General features: G+C 47.7%; 1 protein-coding gene across 1 annotated transcript; it reads left to right on the forward strand.

Annotated features, from left to right (window-relative positions):
- The first annotated feature begins 6,220 nt into the window (after positions 1-6,220).
- On the forward strand, positions 6,221-7,833 carry LOC126527819 (uncharacterized). The gene has a single exon (XM_050175671.2). The coding sequence runs from the start codon at positions 6,346-6,348 to the stop codon at positions 7,747-7,749; it is 1,404 nt and encodes a 467-aa protein (XP_050031628.1). The 5' UTR covers positions 6,221-6,345; the 3' UTR covers positions 7,750-7,833.
- The last annotated feature ends 2,939 nt before the right edge of the window (positions 7,834-10,772 follow it).

The raw sequence follows: 10,772 nt of genomic DNA on the forward strand, positions 1-10,772 counted from the left end.
TGCATGGACGTGGGAAGTGCCGTCTTTGCAGTAGCACAATTTGTAGTGCAACGCGCGCGTAATGCAGAGGTTGTAGATTCGACTCTCACCGTCAGCAAGTTGAGTTTTCCTCCGTTTCTCATTAGCTTCTCATTGTTGCGCTTCAGTTAGAAACTACAAATAGTTTATCCTATGCTTTCCGTTTCTTCATTAACTGTTGTTTTCGTATGGTTCTGACTAACAGATACGTGCGAGCGTTCTCACGAAACCGGGTCCCTCGGTTTCTCTTCTTTTCGTCCAATACATGACAATCGGCTACATCATGCTTATTACCTACGAATTAGTCTTTCTTGCAGCCTAGTCATGTAGGAGTTTTATCTCTTACGTTATAACCAGGGATGTTTTTTTCTTGTAAAAGGCTTTGTATTCTGTCTAGGCCACACAAATACCTCCTTATCGTCTTATTTTCCTTTTCCATAGCTTCTGATATTTTTTCAAAAAGTATTTATTATGCGTTTTTGAACAGTTGGCCAGCTTCAAATGCCTGCCATTTTTGGAAAGCTAGTTTGCCACCAGGCTTAAATTTGTCAAGCGGCTATTCGTGCAGTTCTTTTCATGACTGTTGTGATCTTGTGTTTAAAACGATCTTAACTGCGCGTGATTACTGACTGCCTATTCAGAGCAAGCCTGTTCGTAACTATACTGCAACAAATATTCATGCTGTAAATATCTGCGTCTGCATTTGTCTATTCGATATTCGATACTTACTGCTTGTATTCGATTCGTATTTGAAAAATTCGATATTCGGTCGCCTACCTCTAATATTTGCATACTGGATTATGACAGCCTAAATTTTTCATTATCTTCAGATTGGAAGGTTACAAATACAGCACGATTCAAAAGAACACAAGCAGCGAAGTTTTCCTAGCATGAAAATGCAATTAGTATGCATATTATCGCAAAATTTATTGTACCTGTCTACATTCGTGGTAGCAGAACTAGATTCTGTGGAACGCTCTTGGCCGCATGTTGTTGACATGGCAATGACAATTACCCGAGCTTTGTACAGGTTAAATACCATATTTTCGCCCTTGATATATAGCTGAAAGCCGCTGTGAAGTACTGATCGGTCTGAAAGGCGTGTGAAACGGAAGCAATTTGTTAAGTCGCGCGTAAACGAGCTAAACCGTTCCGATATCTACGTGTTTACGCGGTCGATATGTCTTATTCATATGCTGTGTTCTCAATCTGAACAGCAAAGTTATTCCATTTGATTTCTGTAAATTATTTCTCTGACACGCTTGCCAAGCGTCTACCAATCGAATGGAATTAGTGACACCGCTGAACCCGCAGCGTTTAAACGCTGCGGGTTCACATAGGTTTTGTAATATTCAATTATATGTATATTCAATAGGTTTTGAAAACAATAAATAAACTTCAATTTTGTGACCACAATGTCAAGGCTATGGTGACCACTGTGCTGTGAAGCACCATCACCGTGTGAAGGCTACCAATGTGAAGGCAGCCGTTTGTTCATCGTGGTCACGGAGCCTATGCATCGTACAGCGAGTTTCGGCCGCTTGCATGTGGCTTTTGAATATCAAAGCGCGTTATTAAAGGTCATTTTCTAAGCAATTTTTCTAACTTATAAGTCGTTAAAATGTCGCCAACTGTTCATTCAAGTCACTAAAAAAGCCATTGATTTCTAAATAGTAAACTTTGCCGTAAATGGACAAATAGTTACCAAATCTAGCGTCAAAATCGCCAAAATAGCAATACTGATAACATAATAAACGCTAATATCGCAACAGCGGCTTCTCAAGAGATGCCGTGCTACGAATTCTCGGGGCTGATAACGTGTAGCAAGCAGACTTCATTGAAAAAATATAATACTGTTTTCGTATCGAACAGTGGTTCCTTACCAAGAAACATTGCTGGATGCAGAGTAAAATGTCTGTGAACCAAAGGGAAGTTTTTTTTCCTTTCAACGTCTGTTTCTACGCCTCCAGGCCCTTACTCTCGAAAGGCCCTGATGAGGCAGTAGTACTTCTGATAGCTCACAAAATTTAGTATATCTTATGCAAGGTCAATACCTTTAATTTTCGTCCAACATATCAGTACACACCCCATACATGACTGTCATAATTTTATTTAAGCGTGTATTTTACGCCTTTTACAGCGAATGCCTTCAGACCACTTTACAGCCGCGTTACATATACCAGTTGATGTTAACCAATACTACACCCTGAAAAGATTTTGCGCCAAAAAACAACACACACAAGAAAGACGACGACACCACGGGCGCCTTTCTTGTGTGTGTTGTTTTTTGGCGCAAAATCTTTTCAGTATGCAAGATCAAGTCGTCTTTATTGTGTGTGTTGTTTTTTCGCGCAAAATCTTTTCAGTATGCAAGATCACCAACTAGCCCAGCACTTAACTCTTCTAAAATACAATACTACATCGAATACATCATACCGCTGTCTGGCGCTCTTTGGCAATCCGTGACCCTTGTTCCACAAAACCTCATTAATCATCATCAACCATGGATGGCCATCCATAGCTGATGAATTAGATGATGTGAAAAAAAGGAAAACGGTAATTTCTCATGACTTCAACGCAATGCATCCTTGTCAGGCGGTGAAACTTAGTGTATTGCAGTGAGGCTTAGTGAAAATCTTGTGCGCGTACTAAGTGTAAGCCAGATGTTGTTATTATTATTATTATTATTATTATTATCATCATCATCATCTGAGATTCCGACTTGATCACCCCCACCGTGAAACCAACAGTGTATTGCAGTGAAGAGAAATGAGGATTTGCTTGCGTACTAAGTGTAAACAACATAGTATATTAGGTGCCCACCCCAGGCCTCCGCAGTGAAACATCGTGTATTGCAGTGAAGTGAACTGAGAATTTGCGCGCGTGTAAGCGTACGCAATACACAATCTCAGGTGCCCACCCGGTGGCTCCGCGGTAAGCATGCAGTATTGCAGTGAAGCGACGTGAGAATTTGCGCACGTATTTGCGATATCTTGCTTACACCTCGCACACGCACAAATTATTACTTCGCTTCAGTGCAACACACTGTACGCGTCACTGCGGAGGCTTCGGATGGGCACCTGAAATGATAATGTGTTGCTTACACTTGGTACGCGCGCAAATTCTCACTTCGCCTGACATAAACTGTATGCTTCACCGCATTACACAATGCGTTGCGTTGAAGCCACGAGAAATTACCGTTTCTTTTTATACAAGTTATAAGAATCACAGAAAGCTCTGCGTTCTAGTAGTTTCCCCCCTTGGTGTACGTTAATTCCAATAAGAGACGGGACAATTGCCGGTTGGCCACGTGTTGTACCGTCTTTCCTCCTCACGCTAAATGCAAAGCCTTTGCGAGTGGCAGCAGGAAGTGTTTATGACTTGAAGCACGTTTTGAAGGCTTATGGACACGCAGCTGCAAATATATACGTGCTTCTCATTCCGCACCGCATGTGCTCAGTCACTCTGTGTGTCACCGAATTTTTTTTAGACAAGTGCGCGCACCGCGTAACGTTTGCGGCGCAAGAACGTTACCCGGTCGTGCTTACGTTTTCGTAAATGTGCACTTTGAACTGCAACAAAAATTTACCGTGTCGTCGTAATTGCTGTGGCCTCAACACATGGCTCCACCATTCCGCCGTCTTCTTCGTTTTCGCTGTGGCCGTGTCCACTTTCCGCATGAATGCTTCAGCGTCGTTGAAAACGAAGTGATGCGGCTTTCGGCATCGAAGGTAGCGTTGTCGAAGGCCTGCGCACGAGCCTTTGCACAGCGATGCGCAGCGTTTCTTGAAGCATTTCAAGTTGCTTCACGTGCCTCGGATACGCCGCAATAAGTGATGCGTGTTCCTATCGCCAAATGGTTCGTCAGTTCTCTACTGCTTCACCTGGTTCACCGCGCCGGCAGCCAGCGTCGGAGCGCAAACAAACTCGCGCATGGACATGGCAACCGCGCGCGTGATCTCGCCGACGATCGTCCACTGCTCCAGTAACATCCAAGGAGACGCACGGCATCAACACGCACGCGCACTGATAACCAATACACGGGTATGGCGTAATGCTTTGACGCCAAAGCATTGAGGTTATCCGATTCGTCGTCAACCTCACAGGTTCAGTGATGCCCTCGCCGACTATCACACGATTTCTCGCGTTACCATTGCGAAAGAGAGAAAGAGAGAGAACGCAACAAATTCGCCAGCAACATCCAAAGAACACGAGCATAGCACACACACGCGCGACCTCAAAGCGCAATGCCGGCATGCCAAGGGACAAACACATACAAAACGAGCAAAGAAACTTCTCGATAGTACCTAGGAAAAGTCAGATAATCAAGAAGCAAAAGCTCCCAGATTTTCTCGCTCGCACTCGCTTGCACTCGCGCCTGCGCACAAGCGGTTAGCGATTCCTGAAATGAGACACTTGTCGACAGCAATCTTTTGCACTCTCCGAAGAGCCCTGTGCATGCAAAGAAACTACATGTTTGCATCTAATGCTCCATTCGTGCATTTAATAAGCAACGCTTCATAAAATACTATGCAATGACAGAAACTTGCTAACTTTAATAATACTGGGATGTGAACATCGCTTTATATTATTTGTATTAACGGCTGTTTATTATTCCAAATCTATTGATTCGAGAAGTATTCGATATTTGGTATGTATACGCTTCCACCACTGTTCGATTCGTATTCGATTCCTATTCGCACACCTCCTACTCTTTGGAGCTCGATCTTGGAATATTTTTTTTACAAGCACTGCAATTTATGCACACACATCTAACTTCGCATGATTGTAGGCGCTTTAATTATAAACACTTTAGTTAACCACCCAGTTGAACCTTTCGGTACACGTTGCCTATATAACATTTGGGCCCCATTTCCTGCATGCTACCATATTTCGGTTTCCCGCGGAAGCGGGAAAACTTCGTAAGCGTTTCTTATAATGCCTCTAAAGACGCAAAAAGAAAAATGAAGAAACAAGACGCGAGGTTTAGCAATTTTCATTGAGTTCCTCATTCATTTAGCCCACTTCAAGCATTTCATACACATCATCCCTGACATGCTCCACATGCCCCCTAAATAATGGCACCTGTCTCAGATACAAGGCTATTGACAAGATGCATTCATGCTGTACCTTATTCCAAACGCGACGAAGATGGCGATCGGCTAGCAATCGGCGTCCCGTCGTCTTTTTTTATCGTCATCACTGCAATCATGCTGAGGCGGCCTTCATAAGCGCCCTCACCCCTGTTTTGTACCGACATAAAACTTCCGAATTATTCGTTGCCCCAGGATGCCGTGAAAATAAAAGTATAATGTTTCCAATCACTTCCGCACTAACAGCTTTGCTGTTAAAGGAAAAACCGAGGCAATATAATAAGACAGCCGCGCTGCGTGGACCCCCATTGGCCGCCTGCTTTTCAATTGGCAATAGTGTCAAAACACCTAGGCCAGTCAGCAAAACTGCTAATTGCAGCACCGCGGTGCCATTTTGTGCCGCTTTAACAGTTACCTGCCATCGTTTCGTGCTGTGCTCATGACGGGAAACGAGAGGGTATCAAAACTGGAATTCCTACGAACAGCAGGTCAATACATACTGTAATGCAAGAGGAAGCAGCATGCTCTGCAGTGATAAATGACGGCATCATCAAACACTTTATGTGGATACCGTTGTCTATCGACAGAGATCGCGCTAAAACCGCGTGTTCACGGACCACCAGCGTCCACGGAGGCGTTCACTCTCAAGAAAGCTTTTGCACCCTTTGGGTCGTATCTTGTCCCACAACAATTATAATCTGTCTTGCCTGCATTTACTTTCTTTAACGTCGCGAGCCCGGTGCTTCCAAGTCACCAACGGCTTGCGTGTTATCAGCGTGACACGGCATTCTCGACAGGAAAGTAGGGAATGCTGAGTTTTCAAGATAGGAAACGCCAGCAAAGCAGATGATGATGATGGTTGTGGGACAAGATAAGCCCCAAAGGGTGTAAACGTTTATTTAAGTGTGTTGTAGGCGTTTCCTGAGGCAAATTTGGTGGGTTCGGTGAGAAACCAACATGGAAAACTACGACGCCACATTTCAGGTCGGTTCCTGTACAGCCAGAAGCTCTGGCTACGGCTGCGACTACAGCCCATCCCCCAGCAACCGCTCCCTCGAACCCCCCCCCCCCCCGTTTCCCTTCCCTCAAACTGAACAATACTAGGCCATTGTGTTCGTCTTTCCGTTCTTTAGATCACTATCATCATCATTGTGTTCGCGCGTAAGCTCGACGAATTTCTGAGCCAAGACGCCGTTTCAAAGGGCAAAGGCGGAAACTGCGCTTTGTATTCAAGATGACGTCTTCCAACCGGAGCGAGAAATGGCAACTGAGCGCTTACGAACGCCAGCGACTCCCCCACACAGTTGTCACAGACGAAACGGAGGTCATCGCTCACGAAGAGAGCTTTCGCTCGAATTTAACGTGCCCCATCTGCTTCGGCTTGTTCAGGAACGCTGTGGCGACGACGGAGTGTCTTCACCGCTTTTGCGAGGAGTGCATCACTACGGCGCTTCGCAGATGCAACAAGGAATGCCCGACGTGTCGCCGCAAGCTCGTCTCGAAGCGGTCGCTGCGGCGGGACTACCGCATGGACGCGTTCATCGCCGCACTTCTCCCCAGCCACGCCGAGGAGCCCGCATCGCTCGCCGAGCGCGTGACTGCTTCGCCAGGCGTGCAACGCGGTGCTCCAAAACAAGCATGTGAGAAGAACATCGTCAAACACAGTGACGTTGGCCAGAAGCGCTGCGGTAAGAATACTAGCGTTGGGCCAAACTCGACGGCGATTGGGGGCGATCTCGCTCCGACGACGGATAGTGTGGGTTGCGCCGAAGAGAAAGCAGACGTTCTGCAAATCTCGGCGCTGACTTTGCCGACGGAAGAGCGAAGGAGTCTGAACGAACAGCAGCCCCGGCAGGAAGGCCGTGCATCACCAGCGTTGGCGGCGGGTGGCGGCGACGTCGCTCGTAAAGGATCGGACCGCGAGTTGACCTTGCGACGCGACGAGGTGCCTCAAGGAACGAGCGCTGGCGCTCGCTGTGCTGATGCCAAGGTGCCCGTAGAAGGAGCCCGTGCGACGCCACCTCCAAGCGTCACATTGGCCGTGGTAGCACGGTCCGTGTCCAACGCCGCGTCTGCTGCTGCTGCGACGCCGCAGGTTGATCCCGACGAAACGTATATGGGCGAAGAGACAAGACGCACGGCCCACACGGCTTCTGCAAAATGCAGCGAGCCGACTCGGCCGGAAGATTTCTGCGCAGACACCGTTGAAACGCCCGGAGTTGAGATGGGCCAATCAGCAGCAGGTGCTGACGCCACGCCTGCTGCTGCTGCCGCCTCAGACCGCGAATCCAGCGCGGCCTTTGCCGTCTCGCCACGATGGGCCCGCAGCAACCTGATAGCGATAACGCTGAAGCCGCACCTTGACGTGTTCTTGGAAAACCCCGAGTCTCCGACGCTGCATATAAGCGTGTCAGCTCGAGTCACGATCCTGTATATCAGCTCGTACCTCAAGAAACGTCTTTCTCGGAGCAGCGCGAATCGTAAGGGTCGGCGATTCCCGATGTACCGCATATACGCGGCCAGCGAGACGGGCGAATTGGTCGCACTCCCTTTTGCGATGACAGCGGAGGATGCCGTCAAGAGAATCCAGAAAGCCGGTGTGCCGCTGGAAATGTACTACGCGCTGCACCAAGCTTGAATCTGGGCTTGTCTCCTCTTTATTCTACCAAAGACATGGTATACACGCAACTGAGTTTTAAACTAACATTAAAAAAAACAACTGTATATGTGTTTGACTGGTGGATAAACCGACAGTCTAAATTACGTACTCCATCTGAGCATTATTTTTTTAGATGTAGCAGCTCGGGAGCTGCTACAACTAAACACACATGGACGCGCCGAAATCACTTTTCTCGGCAACCACTGCGCCGATCTTGATTGGGATTCTTGCATTAAAAACAAAAATATTAAATCTATAAACTCTAGGTAATGCAGCTTCAATTTAGGCTACCAAAATTTAAAGATTCTTAAAAATTGCAAACAGTACTGTCAAGTTCTCAAGTGCCCAAGTAATAATGATGCCGCAGTTCTGTAAATTGCAGTATAATGAGGCTTCTGAAGTGGACAGAACTGATGTATTATACACCGCTCTTAAATATGCCACTAGTTTGTGAGCGGACTGCACCCCCGCCTCCTAAATATTTTAATAATTTTCCATAAGGTGTGCATTCGTGCATCATATTTGTCCGCTGGAGATGCACTGAATATACAGTTGACAGAACTGTGATTTGTTTTTCATACAGAGATTGATTTGTAAACTTCTCCATTCTTCTATTGCGATAGCAATTAAATGGCCACTACAGGCGCATTTCTGCCGTTGCTGTGAGGTTCAGCATAAAGTCCAAGGGCGGTAAAACCGTCGCCGCGCCCCGAATGTTGTGTGCGAGCGAGGGTGAGCCGGCGAACGCGGTTCGGTATTCCGGCAAGCGCGGACGGTTTGCCTGTTTAGCGGGGACCTATACATGAGCGGCCAGATTGGTGACGCAAAGCTCTATCACACAAACACAAAGATAATTACTATATTCTGGTTATCTGCTGGTGTAAATTTTCGACAGCAGCGTAATCGTGCTCACAATTACGCCGCTTCCAAAAATTTGCACCAGCAGAGGAGCAGGATATAGTGGGTTACTGCAGTTTTAGCTGCGTGTTTGTCTGGTTGAACTCTACGCCACCAGGTGGCTGCACCGCTCCGGCCGCTCACATTTACGCCCCCACAAATCCGGCAATCCGCCCAAACCGCCCCCGTTTACCGGAATAGCGGACAGGCTAAAAGTCTGATCTCGCGAGCGGGGAACGCGGGCCGAAAGCGTATTTCCAATTGCTAGTAGGTACAGCGGGGCGTGGCACTTGCGGAGACGACGGACGTTTGCGCGCATGCGCGAGTAAGAGCGGATGCGAGAGAGGAAATGTGGGGAGTTCTGCTCCTTGAAAATACGACTCTGCCTAGGTACTACGGAGGAGTTTCTTGGCGCGCGTTGTATGCGCTTGTCTCTAGGCGTGCCGGCAGAAGTCGCGGGGCGCGGTAGTGCTGAACTTAGCATCGCAAGTTGGCGGCTCAACGCAATTATGTTTATTCGATCATGTTTTTACTAATGAAAACAACGTGTCATTATTTCGCATTATTGGCGGCGCCTCCAGGACACCAAAGCGGCAACGGGGACATCAAAGCTAGAAGCCGGACTGGTCCGTGGGTTGGAGCTCGCAGAGGCCTGCGCGTGCCAGGGGAGTATAAGATCGGCTGTCCGTGATAGCCGATCTTATACTCCCCTGGCCCGCTTCGGCCTCTGCGGCCCCAATCCACGGGCCGCCGTGCTTCCAGCTTTGATCCCCCCGTTACCGCTTCGGTGCCCCGGAGATCCTGCGCCGCCTGCTTTAATATAACCTCAGGTGCTCTCCTGAGGCCTCCGTTTGCCGGTTACATGTGCCCTCCTGGAGCAGTGCTTGTAAAAAATCCGATCTATCGTCGCGACGAAAAAAAAACGACCCGCGACTTATACAACACCAGTCAGAACATTGTCCCTTCAGACACAGCGATCACCAAGCGGCGTCCGCGCCCACTGCCTAACCGCGCGGGCAGCCAGCGGCGGAGCGTATAAAACAACTCGACCGCACCTCGCAATGCCGGCATGTCTAGGGGACAAACGAATACAACGCGCTCTAAGAAACCTCCTCCGTAGTGCCTAGGCTGAGTAATATATATTCAAGGAGCAAAAGCCCCTAGATTTTCTCTCTCGCCCCCTCTTACTCGCGCCTGCGCAGAAACGTCGCGCGCCGTCAAAAGCGCCACGCCCCGCTGTATCTACTAGCAATTGTTAAAACGCGGGCCGGAAGCGTTCGTGCCCTCTCCTGTCGCGCACGAAGCAGGGGTGTCAGGCGAGGGAGGAGGGGCGTTCTTCTCCGGCGGCTCCTAGGGTGCCTCGATGTCCTCCTCGTCCAGCGCTCTGTACAGAGTGGAGACAACTGCGGCGTCTACTACGGCATTGGGCACGCGATTGGCGGACGCTGTAGTCAGAGCGCCGTAGCCAGAAAGAAATACGTTTTGTATCACATGAAGCAGAACAACGGTAAGTACATAGCTATTTGGTGCACCTTCTTATTACTGCGCTGTCAGGAAATGCTAATCTATTCATTAAAGAAATACACGAGGCCAACAGTCAGAAAGCCGCAGCCAATTACGCTCGTCTTCACACGAGGAGAATGTATGGTATGTTGCAAACCAATATTTTTTTATAGAAAAGAAAAAGCTGTACACCACAACATTATTCCTTGCAGACTAACGCGATTCAAGCTATTGTGCCAGGCGTAATGCAGACAAAAAAATTAGAACTGCGCTACAATGTTGCGTCGTCAGGCATAAAACAGAAAGTGACCGCAACTGCCTTAGCCACAGTAATGATAGGTTAGCTTTACCATACCTCACCGCAGTATATTAAATGTGTATTCAGGGAAAATATTTCATTATTGTTAAGGACAAACACTGCACATACAGTTTCTGCGAACGACAGTTGTCGAAACGTAATTCGAAACTAGAAAAAATTACTCAATCAGAAAACCTGCTACCTAACCAGAAAAACGTTTTTTTTTTTTTTTTGCGAAAGAGAAATTTCGGTTTCTCATTACCTACGAGCACGGCACACTGACTTACTATGGCTAGCGGATCGT

This window comes from Dermacentor andersoni, chromosome 9 (genome assembly GCF_023375885.2).
Source record: "Dermacentor andersoni chromosome 9, qqDerAnde1_hic_scaffold, whole genome shotgun sequence".
Lineage (NCBI taxonomy): Eukaryota > Metazoa > Arthropoda > Arachnida > Ixodida > Ixodidae > Dermacentor > Dermacentor andersoni.